Source organism: Myxocyprinus asiaticus, chromosome 2, assembly GCF_019703515.2.
Source record: "Myxocyprinus asiaticus isolate MX2 ecotype Aquarium Trade chromosome 2, UBuf_Myxa_2, whole genome shotgun sequence".
Taxonomy (NCBI): domain Eukaryota; kingdom Metazoa; phylum Chordata; class Actinopteri; order Cypriniformes; family Catostomidae; genus Myxocyprinus; species Myxocyprinus asiaticus.
Window position 1 is genome coordinate 24,223,541 of NC_059345.1, and position 22,423 is coordinate 24,245,963.

At 39.6% G+C, this 22,423-nt stretch overlaps 1 protein-coding gene across 6 annotated transcripts in view; it reads left to right on the forward strand.

Annotated features, from left to right (window-relative positions):
• The window catches only part of svep1 (sushi, von Willebrand factor type A, EGF and pentraxin domain containing 1), a 114,935-nt gene that overhangs the window by 41,429 nt on the left and 51,083 nt on the right, over positions 1-22,423 (forward strand). For all 6 annotated transcript variants that reach the window (XM_051720794.1, XM_051720804.1, XM_051720822.1 and 3 more), the window contains exons 4-15: positions 3,393-3,551; positions 3,691-3,870; positions 7,114-7,293; positions 14,144-14,338; positions 16,473-16,591; positions 17,406-17,535; positions 17,639-17,746; positions 18,949-19,080; positions 19,321-19,512; positions 20,141-20,262; positions 20,361-20,463; positions 22,110-22,307. In XM_051720794.1, the coding sequence (XP_051576754.1) occupies positions 3,393-3,551; positions 3,691-3,870; positions 7,114-7,293; positions 14,144-14,338; positions 16,473-16,591; positions 17,406-17,535; positions 17,639-17,746; positions 18,949-19,080; positions 19,321-19,512; positions 20,141-20,262; positions 20,361-20,463; positions 22,110-22,307 (1,818 nt within the window). The remainder of the gene's footprint in view (positions 1-3,392; positions 3,552-3,690; positions 3,871-7,113; positions 7,294-14,143; positions 14,339-16,472; positions 16,592-17,405; positions 17,536-17,638; positions 17,747-18,948; positions 19,081-19,320; positions 19,513-20,140; positions 20,263-20,360; positions 20,464-22,109; positions 22,308-22,423) is intronic.

The window sequence follows — 22,423 nt, forward strand, 5'->3', positions numbered from 1 at the left end:
ACGTCAAAATCCTCTGCTGTGATCAATGTTCCTGTTATTATGCATAATCCAAAAGTTGTGGAGAGTATTTGTCAGAAGTCGTTCTGCAGAATAAATAGTTTAGCTGAAAAAAGGCTTATCAAACTGTTGGATGCTGTAAACTAGGCCTAGGCCTACATGTTTTCACGCCCCCTCAGTATTTATAAACTAACAGCCAGGGTATTCATGTGCAGTGGCTGGTAATTTCGCACATTTACCCGCCACTGCCGACAAGAAATGCCGCTAGACACAAAGACCCATGAACAAAGGAAACACACCTCATTCTGATTTGAAGAACAGGCGAAAGCGCGTTTGATTTGCTTTTTTGTTCAGAAGTTAATTAGCGCTTTGGTGCTAGACGGGCTGGTTTGAGTATTTCTGTAACTGTTGATCTCCTGGGATTTTCACACACAACAGTTTCTAGAATGTACTCTGAATGGTGCCAAAAACAAAAAAACATCCAGTGAGGGGCAGTTCTGTGGATGGAAATGCCTTGTTGATGAGAGAGGTCAACAGAGAATGGCCAGACTGGTTTGAACAGACAAAGTCTATGGTAACTCAGATAACCGCTCTGTACAATTGTGGTGAGAAAAATATTATCTCAGAATGCTATTCTGAGATGCGGGTTGGCGCTGTTTTGGCGGCATGAGGGGGACCTACACAATATTAGGCAGGTGGTTTTAATGTTGTGGCTGATCAGTGTATATTACAGAGTGTAAACAGTTGTCATTTCAGACACAACTGTTCTTCAATAGACATTTCTTTCTGAGAAAAAGGACTTAACATTGTTTTTTTTGTTTTGTTTTTTTTAAATCTTTTTAAGAAGTTTTTATATCAAAACATCAAATTGCAATACTTACAGAATCGCAGCATCGCAATACATATCGAATCGGCTAGGAAATATCATTGTAATATCGAATCTGGAGGTATGTGGCAATTCCCAGCCCTAGTTCTAACCTATTCTATCAGTCCATCTGTATGTCTGTGTCTCTCACTTTAGTGCAGATGCACACTTTTTTCATTGCCTTACATTCTTTTCCCCCCATCTGTCTGTTTACTTCTCTCTTCCTGTCTCAGTTTCAATGTCAATCTTTCTTTGTTTATTTCTGTTCTTCTTACATAAATTCTCCCATCTGCTTTTCTGTTTGTCTCTTCATGTATGCTAGCTTTTCTTTCAGTCTGTTCTTTTTGCTCTCTGCCCATCTGCCCATCTTTTTGGGCCCACTGTTTCAGAGTGAGTGGCCACCCATCAGCACCATCTTTTAAAACCCATTTCCAGCCATTTAAAACTCAGAACAGCACAGCATTGCCACTGTTTCAAAAGCAAATGAATGTTATTTGCCTACAAAATGACTGGGCTTCCTGTTGACCGAAATGAATTGATTGTAATGATGCTAATACTGCATGGAACTGGAAGGCTCAAATGGAACATCATTTACAGTACTCTCACATATAACACGTTATGTAACCAATGAGACAAAACAGTGGTTGTCTGACCAGCTACTTGATCTGTCTGCTAATTGATGGACAGGTGCCAGTCTCTGCTGTATCAACAACAACACCTGTAAAGAGCATGCAACTGTTAGATGTTGGGTTTGTGTATATATTGAACAAACAGTCTGTAAAACTGACACTTAATGTGTTTAGTTAAGGAAAGAGCATGTTCTGGCAAAAAGGACCATTGTGTGTGTGTGTATGCGTGAGAGATGAACAGAGAAAGGGGAAAGAGGGTGGTGGTTTTAAATGATGGAAGAAGTGACCGTTTTGACTACCCAGCTCAGACTTCAGGGCCCATAATATTTATATTATCTTAATTTAATCTCACACTGAGTGTGCCCTAATATTCTCAGAGATTAGGTCCACCACTTTGACTCAGTTGAGATGTCTGGCTGGCTGTACAGAGCAGCTATTGATAAAGGCCGTCTGGATTGTTTCTTCTTGATATTTTTACATGAGCTTATGTGGGAAGATTCTTGATATTTTCGCCAGAATTGTTCCAGTGAAAAACACAGTCTAAAAACTAAATAGCCAAAAAATACGTTTGGAATTTCATGAATCCACTGTTAACCTCCAAAGTCTACTGTATGCGTCATTTAAGCAGTGGAAAGTTAGTCATCTGGGAGTATTTTGGTTTAGGAACATATTATCAGATGGCATTTTATCACAAGTGTTTTGATTTAGTATTTGACAAATACATTGACATTGGGCTAATTTAATTTATTTAAGCCATCTTAAAACTGCAATGACAACACAGAAGCCATATTTACAGGGCCATATGTGCCACAAAAAGGTGCATTTAGACAGAATATACAACTAAGAGGTGGCATAAATCAGTTTAAACAGGAATCACAAAATGTTGCAACCATCTTCATATTCAAATTCACATTTTTAACACTAGAGCAAAAATAAAAATTCTGTCATAATTTACTCACCCTCATATCATTCCAAACCAGTATGACTTTCTTTCTTATGCAGAATACAAAAGCAGATGTTTTAATGAAGATCCCCCTGGGTCTTTGCAATACAGTGGCAGTGAGAATTGCCTCACTTTAAAGCTTAAAAAAGGAACCAAATGTATCATAAAAGTAGTCTATGCTATTCATTCGTCATATTCCAAGTCTTCTCAAGGCATATGGTAGGTTTTGGGTCTTTGTTGCATTACACGATTTTGATTCTAATTGGTAAGTAGGGTCATAGCTGGTATATTTTATGTGACATTGTATCTTTACACAGTTTGTAGGCGAAACAGAACAACCTCAGAGACGTTTTAACGGTTCGTAATCTGTGTTAATTGTGACGAAACAATTGCTGGAGTTTACAAATATTTGCCACCAAGCTCACCTTTATTGTTGCTCACAGCATGCTGGTAAAGGCAACATGCAATGAGGACTACAGTATTTTGTAGCTCTGTCCTAGCACTAAAACATTTATCTGGGTGTAAAAATACAAAGGAAAATTGTAATGTATGACAAAATCTAAAGTTATAGGAGCACCACTTAAATTTTACAACCTACTGATGAGATGGAATCAAATAGACTGGAAAGAATGGTAGCGCTAAAATAGATGCCATCCCAGAGGGAAAAAAAAGAAATACAAATATGGTCATGGCAAATGGAATCACAATACATACGCCTGCCACACCACCATAACTTGGCTGAGTGAAGTTTAGTATAATATTGGATAATTATTAGACATTATGAAAACACTACAGACCAAGTGAAAATATTATAGCAAGTAAGTATATAATATTAGAAAACTAAGGTTCACAGTGCTCTATAAGTATGGAATAACAAAATATCTAATGAAAGGTGAAGATCAATACATTTAATGTGGATTGAAAACATTTCTTTCTCCCCCTCTCTCTGTTTTCTTAGCTTGTCCATCTGGTACTTATAAACCTGAGGCAGTTCCTGGAGGTGTGGGTACCTGTCTGCCCTGCCCAGACCGTCATCACACATCCAGGCCTGGAAGTACACACATCTCAGACTGCATGTGTACGGAGGGCTACAGACCCCATAACAACACATGCCAAGGTGCTGATCTGTTTTATTTCTGTAAACAGATGTCTGCTAAAGTTTATGTTTATAAGTGTATAGATGTAACTCTCCCACTCTGTTCTCTCTCTCTCTCTCTCTCTCTCTCTCTCTCTCTCTCCATTTTTAACTTCTGTAGTGGTGGTTTGTCCAGTCCTCCCTCCACCAGAGAATGGCTTCTTTGTCCAGAATGTGTGTAATAATAAGTTTAACTCTGCTTGTGGGGTGCGTTGTATGCCAGGCTTTGACCTGCAGGGAGACGGAATCAGACTTTGCCAGCCAGACGGGACCTGGTCAGGAGTTCAGCCGAGCTGCAGAGGTGAGAGTAAGAGACTGGGCTGTTATGGCTGAGGGTGATGTGGGAGTGTACACTAATTCATGCAGGGTCATTTCTAGGTGTAGGCAGCAACCAGCTGGGGGGCGCCAATGAGGAGGTGCGCCATGAAACCCCTTTGTTTTTCAGTTTGTTTTTTAGATGTATTATTATTTATTTTTGTAGTTGTATTTCATTATGCAATCAGGTGACGCTTTATGGTTGCAGTATCTGAGAGCGATTAAGTCTGGTCTCCCTGGTGTTAGTGGCCGCTACTGGGAAGAGAGAGAGAAATGGGGGATGGGAGCGACCACGCACACCAAGTGGATCAAGTGTCAGTCATCATGAAAAAGTCAAAGCCCTCAGTTACACAATTTCATAAAAAGAAGAAATAGGAAGGGCAAAAGAAAGAGAAATATTAAGGTATGCGACTAGTAATTCATGGGCCTGTTTGTCAGCTAGCTGTTAAGATGTTAGCTAGCTAACGTTTGCGAGCTTGTAAATCCAGTCCTCGCAAATCCATAGCTAGCTAGCTACCTATTATGTTTATCCTAGGCTATGTTCAGACTGGCAGTAAAAATATGATTTTTTTGCCTCTCTGACTCAAATCTGTTCAGTTTTTTTGTAGTCTAAACAGGACTTCCACCTTTGTAGGAGGTTTGAAATCCAATTAAAATTTGTTTTTTAGTTGAATGCTCAAATCAGATTGAATGTGGGTTTTTTATCATTTGTTGTGTGACAGGGTGGTATGTCAGGTGTTGCAACAAGAAGACTTCATCGCATTAATGACAACGACCGCTACTGATAGCGCTCCATCATGAGCACAATACGTTAACATAATGACACTGTATTTTAGCAAGAATTCACCACTTGTTAAGCAGCTGAATATTAGCATGAAAGAAAGCTATTGCATTTAGGGGTTCTTGCTCTCAATGGTGCGCGTGGTAAGTTGTGCGTGGATCGCGGAGAGTAGCATGAGTCTCCACATGCTTTGAGTCTCCGCGGTGTCATGAACAGTGAGCCACGTGATAAGATGCAACACCTAGACTACCGGAGCACAGAGGCACTTATATTGAGTCAGTGTCAAGAGGAGTCTTTCCCAGAGGAGTTCAAGATCTTAAAGGCATTGAAACCTGTGCCCGCATCCAGCCATCTGAACACGCTTTGGGACTGATCCGAGTGGGAGGAAGACTGCGGAAACTGGACAGCTTGAGTAAGACTGAAATCCACCCAGTGGTTCTAAACCCTCACCATAAGGTCACTAAACTCCTTATCAAGAGCTTTGCTCATTGGGTGGTGAGACGCCTCGCTCTCCCTAGTGGTCTACACTCTAGAGCCCCTGACTAAGCACTGCTGGAGTCACTCGCAGACTACTGCTGATCACTTCTGGTCATACTACATGCAACATTACCTCCCTGGCCTCCAAACTCGGCAGAAGTGGCGGGAAACTCAGGATCTGAATGAGAATGCTGTAGTAATGATGGTAGATCCGCAACTAACCTGATCTCATTGGCCAGTTGGTTGGGTAGTCAAATTGATACCCAGTGCTGATAGATACATCAGGTCAGCTCAAGTTCAAGTCAGTGATCATCAGTATGTACGTCCTGTGGCCAAACTTATTCAACTTCCAGCATTTCTGGACAGAGGTGAATCTGATCCCAAAGACTAGGGAATTTAACTTTATACATATTAGCTATGCTAATCTGGGGATGGCTGTTCTAAATTCCCTATGTGTACACTGGTAGGACTTTTATAATGACACTTTTATTTTGTATTTTTATTTTTTATTTTTTATTTATTTTTTATTTTTTTTGCTTTCACTTTGTTTGGTCCGCTATTGCCTCAGGTGTAAATGTGTAAAACGTTGTTTTATTCGTAACTGCATTTAATCCATCACTGGAATATATTTCAAGCATCCTTGTAATGCTCAGTGGCACCTTTAAACCTCATCTGTGCTAAATATCTCCTCTATGCACTACTCAAAGACTGTGTGATGACATCGATGAATAAGGGATGTTCATTGCTGTACACTGGAAGACTTATATAAAGAATCTCCTTTCAAAATTCTTGCCAGAGCCCCGTAGTGTATTAGCATTAAACCCAAACAGTTCCCCACAATGTTATTTTCTTAAGGTTAATTTCACTAATTTAATTTTTTATTATTTTTTTCCATAACTTATTTAATTTTACTTCTATTAAAATGTAGTCATGGCAGTTTTTCTGAAAGAAACCAACACGTTTGGATGTCTTACGCACAATTTACACATGGTCAGGAGCAGTTTCGTACCGACCAACATTTTGAAAATACGAAAACTTTTATGAATCTGAAAATTTACATCAGGCCAATTTTTGTTTACGAACAATTTATAAAAAAATTTGTTCTGCTCATTTTTCATGAATGAGGCTCTATGTGTGATACCTTGGCTTTCTTTCTTTCACCTTCCTTTTCTCTCTCTTGTGCTCTTATTTGTTTCTTATTCCATCAAACCGGAAAACATATCGGTTTTATTGTCAGTTTATGTGTTACACAACTGGAAGCTCAAAAGGCCTTTAGTCACCTCTTATGTTTCATCACCCACAGAAACGCTAATATACTGCAGTGTGTGTGTGTGTGTGTGTGTGTGTGCGTGTGTGTGTGTGTGTTTGTGTGTGCAGTGGGGCTCATAAAGTCGTTTCTCTGCCAGTTAGCATACCCGCTGCAGCACTCTGAGTTCATGTGTGTATAGATAGCTGGAAAGTAAACTGCTGTTAAAGAAAATGCTCAAATTCTTTGCCAACTATTTGATGCTTACACTCACACACAGACTCCGACACATACAAATTAATATGTGTATGTACACACACCAACTCATGTACTCAGACATATACAAATGGGTGTGTGAAAGCTGACCTGTTAAGTGTTCCCTCTTTTGTGACCTCAACCCTGAAATAACAATATTTTGGTTTTTCTTTGTTTGGAAATAAATTACAGGTCTCAAAGTTCTAACCACAGACTTCGCTACCAGCCACTCTCCTCTTTCTCTCTCTCTTACTCTTGCTTTCCTTCTCATTTTCTCTTAAAAGCTCTCTTCTCCTTTACTCTCTCCATCTTTTCCATTTTTGTTTCTCCTCAGCTGTTCATTTTAGCTCTGTGTTGTTCCATGTAATCATTTAAAGTTCATCCAATGCAGCAAAGTTTTAATAACATAGCACCAAACTTTCTGTGCGATGCCCTAACCTCTGTCTGGTGCGTGTGGTATTTTCCTATAGTTCGGTCTTGCCCAGATCTCTCTCCTCCGCATCATGGGGAGCTGAACTGCAGTGAACGGAGCGCCCCCTACAGGCTGGAGTGTTCTGTGCGCTGTGAAAAGGGCTACAGGTTGCAGGGCAGAGCCAGACTCACCTGCCTGGCCAACTCACAGTGGAGTGGGCCACAGCCCCGGTGTGTGGGTAAGATAACAGCTATTTTTATGTGTATGTGTTTGTGTGTAGTCTTGTTTTTCTGTACTTGAGTACCAAAATTCCCCACAATAATAGTCTGCATGAAGTGCGAACACTACTTTGGGCTGTCAAATTTAACATGATTAATTATTACATTAAATATGTATTAAAGTAAATAATTAAATAGCACTTTGAAATTTATTTAACACAGTTACCTCATTTACTTAATTTGAAGTTTTATTCTGTTCTGTCTGATTTCTAAAGACAAGATGATATAAAAGCACTCAATGAATTGATTGCATTAACACAGTATATGCTAGGGGTACTCAACAGGCGGACTCCAAGGACACTTGAATCTGGACTGAGATCTAAATCTTTGAGCTAGTTATCTGACACCTGGCTAAGTGATTGTGTAAGCATACGCGTATACACACGCTGAGTGGGAATAAATCACTACCTGCTCTCCACGCATTGCCTCTTTCCCCGCTATAGACATGAGGCGCTGCATAAAGCCTGATTTACTGTACGTAGTTATTTTAACAATAGTAGTGGAGACCTCGCTACAGATACTGCCATCTTTTGCTAAAACACACTGTAGAAAACAAAAATGAAGCAAAGTGGAACTATCTTCATCTGTCTGAAATGTGAATCAGATGGTTCAGCTAAGCCAGGTATGTGTCAGGATGTTTTTTCTGTCTAAATTTGGCTTCATTAATCAGCATGTTAGGATCCTTTTTTATAATAAAAAACTGATTTTTGTTCTAATTTTGTGAAAATTAATCATAGATGCCATCATGGCATGTATGGCAAGGAAAGCCTATTTATACTTTAATTAAGCAAACAGTGTTTTAGAGGAGCAATGTGTAATATATTTACTGTAATAAAGCTTCAAATTATCATAATATGCTATCTGAAATTTAAGAAACATGCTAAGTTGAAATACTGGCTTCTCCGAAAACAATGCTACAGCCAGTATATTCTACTTTGAAATGTGCATTCCGGGCCGGAATTTCTGTTTGTGTTTTGGCCTGTGTGATACTGCCCACTGCCCATTTCCCAATAGTATTTCGACACCCCGGGTTGCCAGATTTGAAACAAGTTAGTGGGCAAACACAGTGCGCTGCAGCCATGGAAGCCAGAAATACATCTAGCTAACATTGACAGAGTTATAAAAAATCCACGAGCTGGTTTATAATTTGGGAACAATAAAAACATTGCAGACGTATACATTTGCTGATCAACTTGTGTACAGTGTAAGGCTCGTCACTTGCCATTGTCAGTTTGCATGTTCCTGTTGCGTGTCCTCAACCTGGCAACCCGCGTCTGGGGAGGAAGGGGCGGGGAAGACAACTCTCTCCAATATTTTGAATTTGGACTGCAGTACGCATTTTAAACGCCTGATGACAATGTTACATATTGCTCTTTAATGCTTAATTGTCATTATGTAAATTGTTTGTTTGTTTGTTTGTAGATTCTCACTTTAAAGAAAATATAAAAATGGTTAATTCAAATACCCATACACATACTATATATTCTGAATGTAAAAAATATTTAAACAAAAATTGGACTGTTGTCATTCAGCTTCAAAACTGTTGATCTTATCTTTGAATATTCATATCCAAGTTCCCTTGACTGATGAAGTCTTGATAAAATTATTTCAAATCAAATCAAATCACTTTTATTGTCACACAACCATATACACAAGTGCAATAGTGTGTGAAATTCTTGGGTGCAGTTCCGAGCAACATAGTAGTCGTGACAGTGATGGGACATATACCAATTTACAATAAAAATCAGATTTACAACACAATTTAAAATCTAAAATACACATAATTACACATAACACTATATACAAATAATAACATACAATGTATAGTATACAATAAACACAATATAGAATACACATTATACAATAAAAAAGTATATATAGTATATATAAAATGTACAGTAGGTTGTATTGTACTGTACTGACATTCAGGCTGTCGGTTGATAGTAAGTTGCCAGTGTGTTGTTAAGAGAGAATATAATATAATAATAATATAATTTATGACAGTCCGGTATGAGATATAAGAGTAATAAAGTGCAGTGCTGATGTATTTTGATCGTGGGAGATCAAGAGTTCAGAAGTCTGATTGCTTGGGGGAAGAAGCTATCATGAAGTTGGCTGGTGCGGGTCCTGATGCTGCGATACCGCCTGCCTGATGGTAGCAGTGAGAACAGCCCATGGCCCGGGTGGCTGGAGTCTCTGATGATCCTCCGAGCTTTTTTCACACATCGCCTGGTATATATGTCCTGGAGGCAGGGAAGCTCACCTCCGATGATGTGTCTGGCAGTTCGCACCACCCTTTGCAGTGCTTTGCGGTTGGGGGCGGTGCTATTGCCGTACCAGGCGGAGATGCAGCCAGTCAGGATGCTCTCTACAGTGCAGGTGTAGAACCGTGTGAGGATGTGGCGGTTCATTCCAAACTTCCTCAGCCGTCTCAGGAAGAAGAGGCGCTGATGAGCCTTCTTCACAACGGCTTCAGCGTGGATGGACCATGTGAGTTCCTCAGTGATGTGGACACCCAGGAACTTGAAGCTGCTGACTCTCTCCACTGGTGCTCCATTGATGGTGATGGGACTGTGTTCTCTATCTCTTCTCCTGAAGTCCACCACAAGCTCCTTTGTCTTACTGACGCTGAGGGAGAGGTTTTGCTTGTTTCATCATTGTCAGTGATCAGACCTACCACCATCGTATCATCAGCAAACTTAATGATGGCATTGGAGCTGTGTGTTGCCACACAGTCATGTATGTACAGGGAATACAGGAGTGGGCTGAGAACACAGCCCTGCGGGACTCCAGTGTTGAGGGTCAGTGATGAGGAGATGTTGCTGCCTATTCTAATCACCTGGCGTCTGCTTGACAGGAAGTCCAGGATCCAGCTGCACAGCGAGCTGTTTAAGCCCAGAGCCCAGAGTTTTTCATCAAGCTTGGAGGGCACTGTGGTGTTGAATGCTGAGCTGTAGTCTACAAACAACATTCTCACATAAGTGTTCTTTTTTCCAGGTGTGAGAGAGCAGTGTGTATTGTAGATGCAATGGCATCATCAGTGGAGTGGTTGTTGCGGTAAGCAAACTGCAATGGGTCTAGTGATGGAGGCAGCACAGAGCAGATGTAATCTCTGATTAGTCTCTCAAAGCATTTGCTGATGATGGGGGTCAGAGCAACAGGACGCCAGTCATTTAAGCAAGTGATTTTGGATTGCTTTGGAACAGGCACAATGGTGGACATTTTAAAGCATGTGGGGACTACAGACAAAGAGAGGGAAAGCTTGAAAATGTCCGTAAAAACACCAGCCAGTTGGTTCGCACACGCTCTGATGACGCGGCCGGAATGCCGTCTGGACCCACGGCTTTGCGGATATTCACCCGTCGGAAGGATCGGGTTACATCCGCTACAGAGACGGAGAGTGAACTAACCTCTGTAGCTTCGGCCGCGAGAGCTCTCTCCGCGAGGGTGGTGTTATTTCCCTTGAAACGAGCATAAAAAGTATTTAGCTCATCCGGGAGAGAGGCAGCGGTGTTCACGGCGGAATTTTTATTCCCTTTAAAGTCTGTGATGATATTAATTCCCTGCCACATGCTTCTAGAGTTGGTGGTGTTGAACTGTCCTTCAATCTTGTTCCTGTACTGACGTTTTGCTGTTCTGGCATAACTGGCTTGTTTATGCTCCTCCGCGTTCCCGGAATTAAAAGCGGAGGTCCGTGCATCAAGTGCCGCGAGAACATCGCTATTAATCCAAGGTTTCTGGTTCGGGTAGATCCGTATTGTTCTGGTAGGAACGACGTCCTCTACACACTTTTCTGATGAAACACATTACGCTATCAGCATAAAGCTCGATGTCGTCATCAGAGGCGGACCGGAACATCTCCCAGTCTGTGTGATCAAAACAGTCTTGTAGCGTAGAGTCTGATTGGTCCGACCAGCACTGGATCATTCTGAGGGTGGATGCTTACTGTTTCAGTTTCTGCCTGTAAGTGGGCAGAAGCAGAATGGAAGAGTGGTCCGATTTGCCAAATGGTGGGTGGGGGAGGGATTTATTGCCATCCCAGAAGGGAGAGTAGCAATGGTCCAAAACCCGGCCCCCTCGTGTGTTAAAACTAATGTGTTGGTGGTATTTTGGTGCGACTGATTTGAAACTGGCTTTATTAAAGTCCCCGGTCACAATGAACCCGGTCTCAGGGTGCGCGGTTTCCTGCTTGCTTATAATCCCGTACAGTTCCTTGAGTGCCCAGTCTGTGTCGGCTTGTGGCGGGATGTACACAGCTGTGATAATGACCGCTGTGAATTCCCTTGGTAGCCAGAATGGTTGACACAGAAGCATGAGAAATTCCAGATCAGGAGAGCAGAAAGTCTTGACAGAATGTATGTTCCTCTGATCACACCAGGATTTGTTGATCATAAAACATACACCACCATGTCTGCTTTTACCTGAGAGGTCTTTCGCTCTGTCCGCTCGGTGCACGGAGAACCCCGCGGGTGCAATGGCTGAATCTGGAATCTCAGCAGACATCCAAGTTTCCATAAGGCAAATAATGCAGCAGTCCCTCGTCTCTCATTGGAAAGAGATCCGCGCTCTCAGCTCGTAGAGCTTGTTGTCCAGAGACTGAACATTTGCCAGTAGAATACTGGGTAGCAGGGGTCAATTTGCATGACGTCTTACTCTGATGAGAACGCCAGCTCTGTTTCCCCTTTTCCTTTTGCGTTTTCACAGCTGGGCTGCCCAGACAAAGGGCTTTGGTGTGTTTGTAAACATCAGGTCGGCATTGAGGAATTTGAAGTCCGGTTTACAGTGTGTAATTGCAGAACCAATGTCCAAAAGTGTTTGTCTGTCGTAGACAATAAGGCAGACAACATCCAAGACAAAAAACATAAGAATTGTAAACAAAACAAACAAAACACTACAATGTTGTGTCAGAGCTCGCAACGCAGCAGCCATACTCGGCGCCATCTTGAGTCCAATCCTTTGGTAGAAGATCCCTCAGACCCCATTACTTTGGCTGTCTCTGGGCCCCCAATGTCCTCACCTCTGCCCAGTTTTGAAGAGACTATTTTGACTGTTTAGGATTTATATTTTATTTCTTTACAAAAATAGGCTACTATTGCTGCCAATGTGGCAAGTTATAAAAACTATTCAAAAATCTATATTATAAAATTTCATAGCCATATGACTAATGACACCATGTAAGCTACGTATTATCTGGACATTTGCTGGAAAGAGACCGGACCTCTTTTTGAATACCCCTTCAGTTGAATACCCCGGTATATGCCATATATATATACAGTATATTGAGGCAAATTTCAGCAAATTTAAAATTGTGATTAATTATTTTAATCTAAACCCTACTAATTTCACATCTAAAAATGCCAAAAACTGGTTGGCTGACTGAACGGTATGCCTAATTGAGCCTTAGCTAAGCTCCACACCCCCCGGTTACCGTTGCTTGCTCTGACAAGCTTTGCAGAACTTCCCATAGGAATGAATGGGAGAACGGCGTGGTTTTTGGTAAAATATTATCATAAATGGAATTGATAATATTCTTACATGGGCTGGAATGAAGAGTGAAATTGCAAATTTCACTCTTAAATTTTAACTGATGCTTTTTTCTAAAAGATACTGTTAAATCATACAGTAATTTGATTGAAAACTGTGAGACTGTCAATCAGAACTCAAAAAGAGAAAAGTGTCATTTGATGGCGATACACACCTGATAACATTAGTGTAAGTGAACAGAACTGCTCATAACGTCTCATAACACACTCACTATGATGCTCACTATTGCCTTTACTAAGACCTGAATTAATACATTAATTAATTAACATTATGTTATTAGCTTTAATTTACCTTGAAGCAAATGTATGTGTCTTTCCTGATGTTATGCATGTTCATTTAGGAATGAGGGCTGACAAAGTTTAATACATAGCATGCTCTTCTCGAGATTTATTTAAAGCTTAAAAAAAATGAAAGGAAAAACACAGCGTGTATCCTCTCTCGGTACCTTGTGTCACTACTATAAGTGACCTGGCAAATTTTTTTTTGGATAATTTCTTTAAAATTACACTTAAAAGTACTGGAAACATACATTACTCCCGTAGACTCTTGGAAAAAGGGTTGTTAGAGAAATGGTGGACGGCAACAGTTGCTAAGATAGGACTGATCAGAAACGCTTTTAAGGCGGGCTTATTGAAGGGTCAATTGTGCCGACTTTTTGTGTGTGTTTCACTCAAACACGCACATACACAGAGACAGCATCAGGATTGACTTCTCATATAAAAACAGTAGACACCTTTGTGCGCAGCTAGCCAAACTAATCTTTATAATTATAAATTATAACTTTTATTATATTTAATTATAACTATAATATATAATTATAACTTTGATTGTCTTTCATCATGAATGATAGAAAGTTTGTATTTTGGTCTGTTCGTCACTCTACAGAGTTCTCTGTCTGAGTCCTGTAACATGTCTTCATGTCTACACTGTAATTCTTCTACTCTGTTCTCTCTGTGCTCATCTTTCTCTCTTCGTGAGAGCTTTGGCAGTACAGCGAGATCCAGATGTCTGAGTGAAAGTCATTACTTTTGAGTATGTGTGTGTTAAGGGTGTTTCCAAGAATGCCGCGCAGTGTGGTCAACAAGTGCTCTTACATTTCCCTTTCTGGAGATATTTTTACTCTCTCTCTCTCTCTCTCTCTCTCTCTCTCTCTCACTCTTGTTCTTTTGATTTATATTTATGGAAAATGTTTGTTTTTGTTTTATCTTTCTCTTTTCTCATTCTTCATTTACTGTCTTTTTTTCCACTCTTGTCTCTCTCTCTCAGAGGTGCGCTGTCCTCCACTGGTTACCCTGAAGCATATCCATCTGTCACCCCCTGGCTGTGGGGAGACTGAGGTCGGGACGGGAGCATCCTGTCAGTTAAGCTGTCCCCTTGGTTACAGTCTGCTTGGTGACTCAGAAGTCAGATGTCTGCCCTCTGGAAACTGGAGTGACAATCTGTATAAAGCAACCTGTTCAGGTGATGTATTTTTTTCAGGTGTGTACACTACATGGCCAAAAGTATGTGGATGCCCCATTCAAATGAACAGATTTGGCTATTTCAGCTAGTTGTGTGTATCTATGCAGGGATGTGTACTGTGCATATGTGTGCATGTTTTATTTGGTGTGTGTGTGTTAGTGTAAAACTCCCACTTTGATCTTAACTTACTGCTGAAACTTGGTGTGTTGCATTCGGGACAGATGTGCTGCCAGTAAAACTGGTACTTTAGATTTATTGCAAACTTTAGGATGTGTTGAAGAACTGAATGAATGGGAAGATCATCAAACAGTGTGTAACAGAGTGTAAAACTAAAGGATTCCAGCAACAAAAAATTCCAAAGCTGCCCCTCCAAGCTGGAACTGTACAAAGATGAGGATCAATTAGTTCTGGCTTTCACCCATGCACCTCTATGATTTACTCATGAGAGAGAATAGATTGCATTTGTGTATTTGTTTTAGCGTGAGGCTCATCAGTGTCTAAAGAGATTAAGCCCGAGACTGAAAAGACAGAGTAGTTGCATTTGATCCAGGCTTTTTCTTTGGTCCATTACACTAACGATGAACTATTTGTTTGACTTGGAGAGAGAGCATGGGCTGTGATTAAACTTCTCCATGCACAAAAACTCAACGTGAATCTACAGTCGCATCATCAAAGGAATAATCATGTGTTTGAAACGACATGATGATGAGTAAACGATGACAGAATTTTCATTTTTGTTCTTTCTTGGGCTTATTACTCTGACAATGAAGTATTTGTTTGGCTTGGAGAGACAGAGGACAGGTTGTGTGATTAATACGTTCTGCTATGAGCTGGATGTGATAATGATAGGCACCACAGTAAATAGATCGTAACACTCCATCCCCAAAGAATCAACATGAATCAAGAGTCACATCATTAAAGGGTTCGTTCACATCATCATCTACTCACCCTTATGTTTTTCCACACCCGTATGATTTTTTTCTTCTTCTGTAGAACACTAAAGGAGAAGTTTTGAAGAATGTTGACACTGCCGTTTCCCCTACAATGAAAGGATACAGTTACCAGGGGAGGTCAAGCTCCAAAAAAGCACCATAAAAATAGTTAATACAACTTGTGTGCTACAAACATAAGTCTTCTGAAGCCATACAATAGCTTTGTATGAGAAACACTTCGAAATATAAGTCGTTATTCTATAAAAATCTTTGCCTCCTCTTTAGCTCTCATATGTCATACTTCCATTTATTCAAACTTCAAACGCGTTTGGCTATAAGACACGTGAAAACGAATGGTGTTTGGTGTCATTAACGTCAAACCTGCCACAACACGTCTAGATGCACCAGGTTTGAATATGCACATGCACAAATGAGATTTGGGGAAGATTATTAGTGAATAGTGATTTAAATGTTCTTTTCCTCAAAAAAAAAAAAAAAAAAAAAAAAAAAAAAAAAAATATATATATATATATATATATATATATATATATATATATATATATTTTCCTTGTCTCACACACTGTTTTATGACTTCAGATGAGTTTTAATGTAGAGCAATTTAAGTCGTATGGACTATTTTTATCGTGCTTTTTTTTAGGGGATCTTGTCCTCCCCTGGTCACTACTGTATATACTTTCATTGTATGGAGAAAAAAAGCAGTGTGAACATTCTTCAAAACTTCTCCTTTTGTGTTCTACGGAAGAAAGAAAGTCATACATGTACAGGTAATATTTACAGTACAAAAACTTTCAAAGAAGATTGCTACATTGGATCTACAAGTTAGTAATGGTATCAGAAGGCAGTGACCATGAGTGCGAACTCCTGTTATATGTAGGTTTGACTCATATTTAGTGGAAAAATAGGTATTATTTAATTGTTCTACGCAAGTGTTGCAATTTTGCTACAGTTGGTCTTTGAGGGTTACAGATGAGGTAGCCAGGCATAATAGGTGACATAATAATGTTATGTTTACATCAGTAATTGGTACTGGAGTTGATGTTATACAGATTTTGCAGCCCAAAAACTGAATCATTGTTACTTTTACTTTGGCTCATAGAAATGAGTGTGTTCATATAGGTTGTCATACTGTTTATTTCTTTAACGGATTTGATTTATTTTATTTTGGTGATTCTCTTCCGTAGATACAGAGCCTCCATGGATTCAGTGTCCTGGTGATGTCATCACAGAGACTGATGAGCATCAGAGGTCAGCAAACATCAGTCTGAGCGCACCCATGCTGAGGGACAATACTGGAGATGAGGTGAGGTTTACATCTTTCTTTTTTTTCTTTTTATTCTTTTTTTTTTTTTTTCTTTTCTCCCAAATTTGGAATGCCCAATTCCCAATGCGCTCTAAGTCCTCGTGGTGGCGTACTGACTCGCCTCAATCCGGGTGGCAGAGGACGAATCTCTGTTGCCTCCGCGTCTGAGACCGGCAATCCGTGCATCTTATCACTTGGCTTATTGAGCGTGTTACCGCGGAGACGTAGCACGTGTGGAGGCCAACGCTATTCTCCGCGGCATCCACAAACAACTCACCACGCGCCCCACCAATAGCGAGAACCACACATTATAGTGACCTTGAGGAGGTTATCCCATGTGACTCTACCCTCCCTAGCAACCGGGCCAATTTGGTTGCTTAGTAGACCTGGCTGGAGTCACTCAGCACGCCCTGGATTCAAACTCGCGACTCCAGGGGTGGTAGTCAGCATCAATACTTGCTGAGCTACCCAGGCTCCCCTCTTTCTTTCTTTCTTAATTTCTTTCTTTCTGTCTGTCTTTCTCTCTTTTTCTTTCTTTCTCTTTTTCTGTCTTTCTTTGCCTTTCTCTTCCTTTTGTCTTTCCGTCTGACTGTCTTTCTGTCTGTCTGACTGTATTCTTTCTTTTCCTTTCTTTCTTTTCATTTCCTTTCTTTCTTTTCCTTTCTTTCATTTTCTTTCTTTTCATTTCCTTTCTTTCTTTCTTTCCTTCCCTTTCCTTTTTCTTTTTTCTTCTTTTTTTTATTTTATTTGGCTTGTCTTGAATGCAGTTTTAAAAAGGTCTTAATAACACTGCATTCTCTCTGTTGTTCTTCAGGTTGTAGTGCGTGTGACACCTGTTTTGAACCCCATGCAGCCTTTCCCTATAGGGATTGAGCTCATCACGTATACAGCAACTGACCGTACAGGAAACAAGGCCAACTGCTCCTTTACTGTTACTGTAGTTGGTGAGGTTGGATTCCAAATATGAACTAAGATGGTAATTTTTAAATATAGTATTATTTAGTTTAATTTGATTACAACTTAAAATGCATCTCTTTGTTTCTTTAGATACGGAACGCCCTTTGATTGACAGATGTCGATCACCACCAACCGTTAAAGCCACAGGGAAAGAGACAGCAGTGTACTGGGAGCAGCCTTTGTTTTCAGACAATTCAGGTAAATACAAATAAAACTATAAAAGTGTTAGGTTAAGTTTAAGTTAAGTTGGTGAATGTTGGTGCATGAGAAAATGTACCTACAGAGATTGATGTTTAGTAGAATAATCACAGACACCTGCACTTTTTCAGTAGCTGCAGAGACTGGAAATAGTTTGATTTATGGACATTTTAGTAAAAAAATAAAAATAAATGTATTGTATGGGCTCCATAAGCAGCAAATAAGGATTGGAATGTCAGGCTTATTGTTGCTTGTGAACAGATCAAATAAATCACCTTGATAATTCTTTCAGTGCAAATTCATTGGAGAAAAAAGTGTATGATGTGATGTGGAGAATGGAGTTTATAAAAATTTGCTAAAGTTAAAAGACAAGAAAAGTGCTAAGAGAAATGGGTGAAATACACACATAAAGATAAGATAGATACATTACTACAAATGTAGATGCACTGAGAAAATTCTGCACGAGAACTAATTTAGTTCTTAACCAGTTCAGACCACAAACATGCACACACACACACACACACACACACACAACACACACACACACACACAAACACACACATTTCCAGACTGAAGTTACAGAGCTATTCCAAACTGTCTGACAAATGTCTGGGTCTGGTGGGTTTTGGAGGGAGCTTTGTCTGTACTAAATATAACCCACTGTCAGGGTGTGGGCATGGAAAAACAAAACATGCTGACGTTGGGGCAACGAGGTGTGACGTCGATAAGCAGCCTCAGTGTGGTCACAAAGCGTTATTTTGGTGGATATATGTACAAGAATTTTATAGTAGCTGCGGGTTCTGTGTGTATATGTAAGAGTGTGCATGCAAATAAATGTGTGTGTGTGTGTGTGTATGTGTGTATATAATTCTTGAAAGACTTCTATTGTCTGACCGCAGTGTAGCACCCTTAGTTCTGTGTCATTAAACAATCTAGCAATTACTCTCCTCTGGCATCAAGGCCTGTTATTCCCAGGCCTTATGAAAAACAGTACAGTAGTGTATCACGCTTTCGTAGGACTTTGTGGTTGACCAGAGCAAGTCCTTGTGGAGCTTCACATTGCTTGCTGTGGTGATGTCTGTGAAAGTACCTGTTACATCATTGGCTGATGCCAGAATATACAACAGAAGTGATCTGTCTCCAATATTGCAAACAGATGCAAGCATAGATATATTTGGTAATATTTTTTTTCTTCTTCTCAGGAGCACATTTGAATATCTCCAGTACTCACTCCTCTGGTGATGTCTTTCCTGTTGGAGAAACATCAGTGTATTATACCGCCACTGACCCTTCTGGAAACAACCGTACCTGTGAACTCATCATTACTGTACAAGGTATGTTAGTGTAAGCTAACATCCCAAAACTGTTTTGTTGCTGTCTCTGAAGAAGTGTCATTTCCAGTAAACATTCTAAAGTCCATTATTCCAATTTGTCTCATGTAAGCACAAACTTTTTCTTAAACAATAAAAAATACTGATCAGTCAGTCTGATAAACTGGGCTAAATTAATTCAGTTTCTAGTTAAATAAACTATTTAATGAAATGCCTGGTGCTGACGAATGTTTTTGAACTCAGGATCAACCTGTGAGCAGCCATTTGTGCCAGTGAATGCGGATTTCTCCTGTGCCAAGATGGAGGAGGGGGTGAACTGTACTCTGATCTGCAGACAGGGTTACAGCCTTACCCAGGATGCCGTGCACAGCTACTTTTGTGCCAATAATGGAATTTGGGAGCCGCCCCGCTCTCCAGACAAACCTGATTGCTCCTGTGAGTATTGCCTCACTGTTAATCAAATTTTGTCTTTCAGTTTTGTTCTCAAGTAATTTCCACTTTTACTTACAGTACACACACTACCGGTAAAAGTTTTGAAACACTCATTCTTTATTATAATTTTTTTTCACATTTTAGAATAATAGTAAAGTCATCAAAACTAGGGAATAACAAAACTGTGTTATATTTTAGCATCTTCAAAGTAGTCACCCTTGCCTAGATTTTGCAGACATGTACTCTTGACATTTTCTCCACCAACGTCTTGAGGTATCACCCTGGGATGCTTTTTAAACAGTATTGAAGAGTTCCCATCTATGTTGGGCACATATTGGCTGCTTTTCTTTATTATTTGGTCCAAGTCATCAATTAAAAAAAAATTTTTTTTATTACATTTTAGTTTTATAATGAAATAAATTATATTATAATTATATAAGCATATGCATTCAGGTCAAAAGATTTTTTAAGAAACATTTCAGTCCTGTTTCAAAACTTTTGACTGGTAGTGTATATACGCAGATTAAAACACAATCTACCTAGTTTCCCTCTGATCCTGTCTGCTATTTACTTTATGTTTTTCTTGAATGTATATTAAGGACTTTGCTCTATATGTATCTTCTGTATGCAGTGAACAGGATTGCAAACAATGGCTTTAAGCCCTTCGAGATGCTCTTTAAAGCATCCCGCTGTGACGATCTGGACTTGCTAAAATCCTTCACAGGGGAATTTTCCACTATCCTTAAAGATATGGTGAGATCTGACACACACATACACATAATCTGTGGCCACATCACTTACAAATATTTATTGTTAACCCTCTTTGTTTTTTGTTTTTACAATACCCACAGGTCCCTAACATCTGTGGTGGTGATGTCACCTGTAAGCTGGAAATGATGGCACCTGGGCAGTGCCTAGAATATAACTATGATTATCCAAATGGATTTGCAATTGGTAAGCAATACATTATGTGTAGTGTGTCTGCTTAAGTGTAGTGACTTTATCCTCTTCACAGTAAAATGAACTAGCTTTATATTGTTGTTAGTTGTACTACAGCAAGAGTCTCTTATGTGCTTCTTTTTCCTCAGGGAAACAGTGATAAGTATTAGTACTTGGTGATAAACTGATCCATTGAGGAAATAAAGAGCTTTACCTGCAAGTTTAACTAGCCAAAACAGTTTTTTTAAGTTGTTAGGTGGCCAATAAAACACTAACAGGAAGTTAGATTTATATTACTGATAATCCATGGAATTTATGAGTATGTTTACATTCACAGTCTGGCACTGATTATGCTTAAAGGGATAGTTCACCCAAAATTGAAAATGTTCTCATCATTTACTCACCCTCATGCCATCCCAAATGTGTGTGACCTTCTTTCATCTGCAGAACACAAATGAAGATTTTTAGAAGAATATCTCAGCTCTATAGGTTTATAAAATGCAAGTGAATGGTGACCAAATCTTTGAACTTTGAATAACACATAAGACCCCATTGGTTTAATCCATGTCTTCTGAAGCGATCCAATTGGTTTTGGGTGAGAACAGATGAAAAGATCTCCATTTCACTATAAATTTTATCATATGAGGTAGAGGTATTTTTGGGTCCTAAGATCTGTACCTGACCGAATCACTTCTTACCTGAACCTGACATGCATAAATTAATTTAAAAAAAGAAAAACCCAACCAGAAACAGACCCGATAAAATTAGACCTGAGTCCGACCCTACGGCAATTTTTTTTTTAACCCGACTGGACCCGAATGTAAAAGGCAGCGATGTTTGCACAGTCTGCACGCACCAGTATCCAGGAGGGTTTGGTAATTTACACACAGAAGCGCGGATTGACAGGTAACAGAGAAAAAATGTGATAATAATGTTGTCATAGAATCATTTAATATGTATTTGTTTTAAATAATAAAATATTGTTAAACGGCTGAAACAAATAATGGAAAGTTGGCATATTTTAAAAGAATTCAGGTCTTCTCGGGTCCATTCAGTAAAAGCACATTTATTTAAAATTACCAGAGACTACTAATATCAGTCTGGACCTCGGGTTTTTGGATCCAAGTGGACCTGCGAAGACGTCTAATCTGAGGTCTCCTAAGCGATCATGATTTCAATAGCAAGATATATAGTAAAAAAAGGAGTTATATTTTGGTCTGTTCTCTGCAAAACCAAATGGATCGCTTCAGAAGACATGGTTTAAACCAGTCATATGTGTTATGTTTATGCTGCCTTTATGTGCCTTTTGGAGCTTCAAAGTTTTGGTCACCATTCACTTGCATTGTATGGAACTACAGAGCTGAGATATTCGTCTAAAAATCTTTGTTTGTGCTCTGCAGTAGAAAGAGAGTTATACACATCTAGAATGATATGAGGGTGAGTAAATGATGAGAGAATTTTCATTTTTGGGTGAACTATTCCATTAATACACCAAAAATATGAAAGCTCATGTAAAGGATTTAAACGATGTTCTTTTAACAGGAAAAAAGTTAATAGAAAGTATTTTTATAGATTAAAATACCAAATTCTTTCTTATATTCTTATATTATTTTCTTACAGATTAAAATCTCCTTCTGTCTTCTGTTTTTGCTTCTCCTCAGGCCCTGGAGGATGGGGCAGTAATTGGGCTTCTCAGAACAGTCAGGACTACACTTATTTTGACACTGGTTTTGCTCCAGAGCAACACTTACAACAAGATGGTACATCACAGCATACCTTTCACACAAGGACCAAACGTCATCGCAAAAACACTGGCCCCACAAGAGAGCAGAAGATACAAATCAATTTCAACATCACAGGTATAGAAATACTAACTATTACGCTAAGCAGTTAGGCCCTGTGGCTGATGTTATTATTGACCCACTTCATAATTGTAACTGTTATGGGTAATACACAAACTGGTTATTCAGCCAAA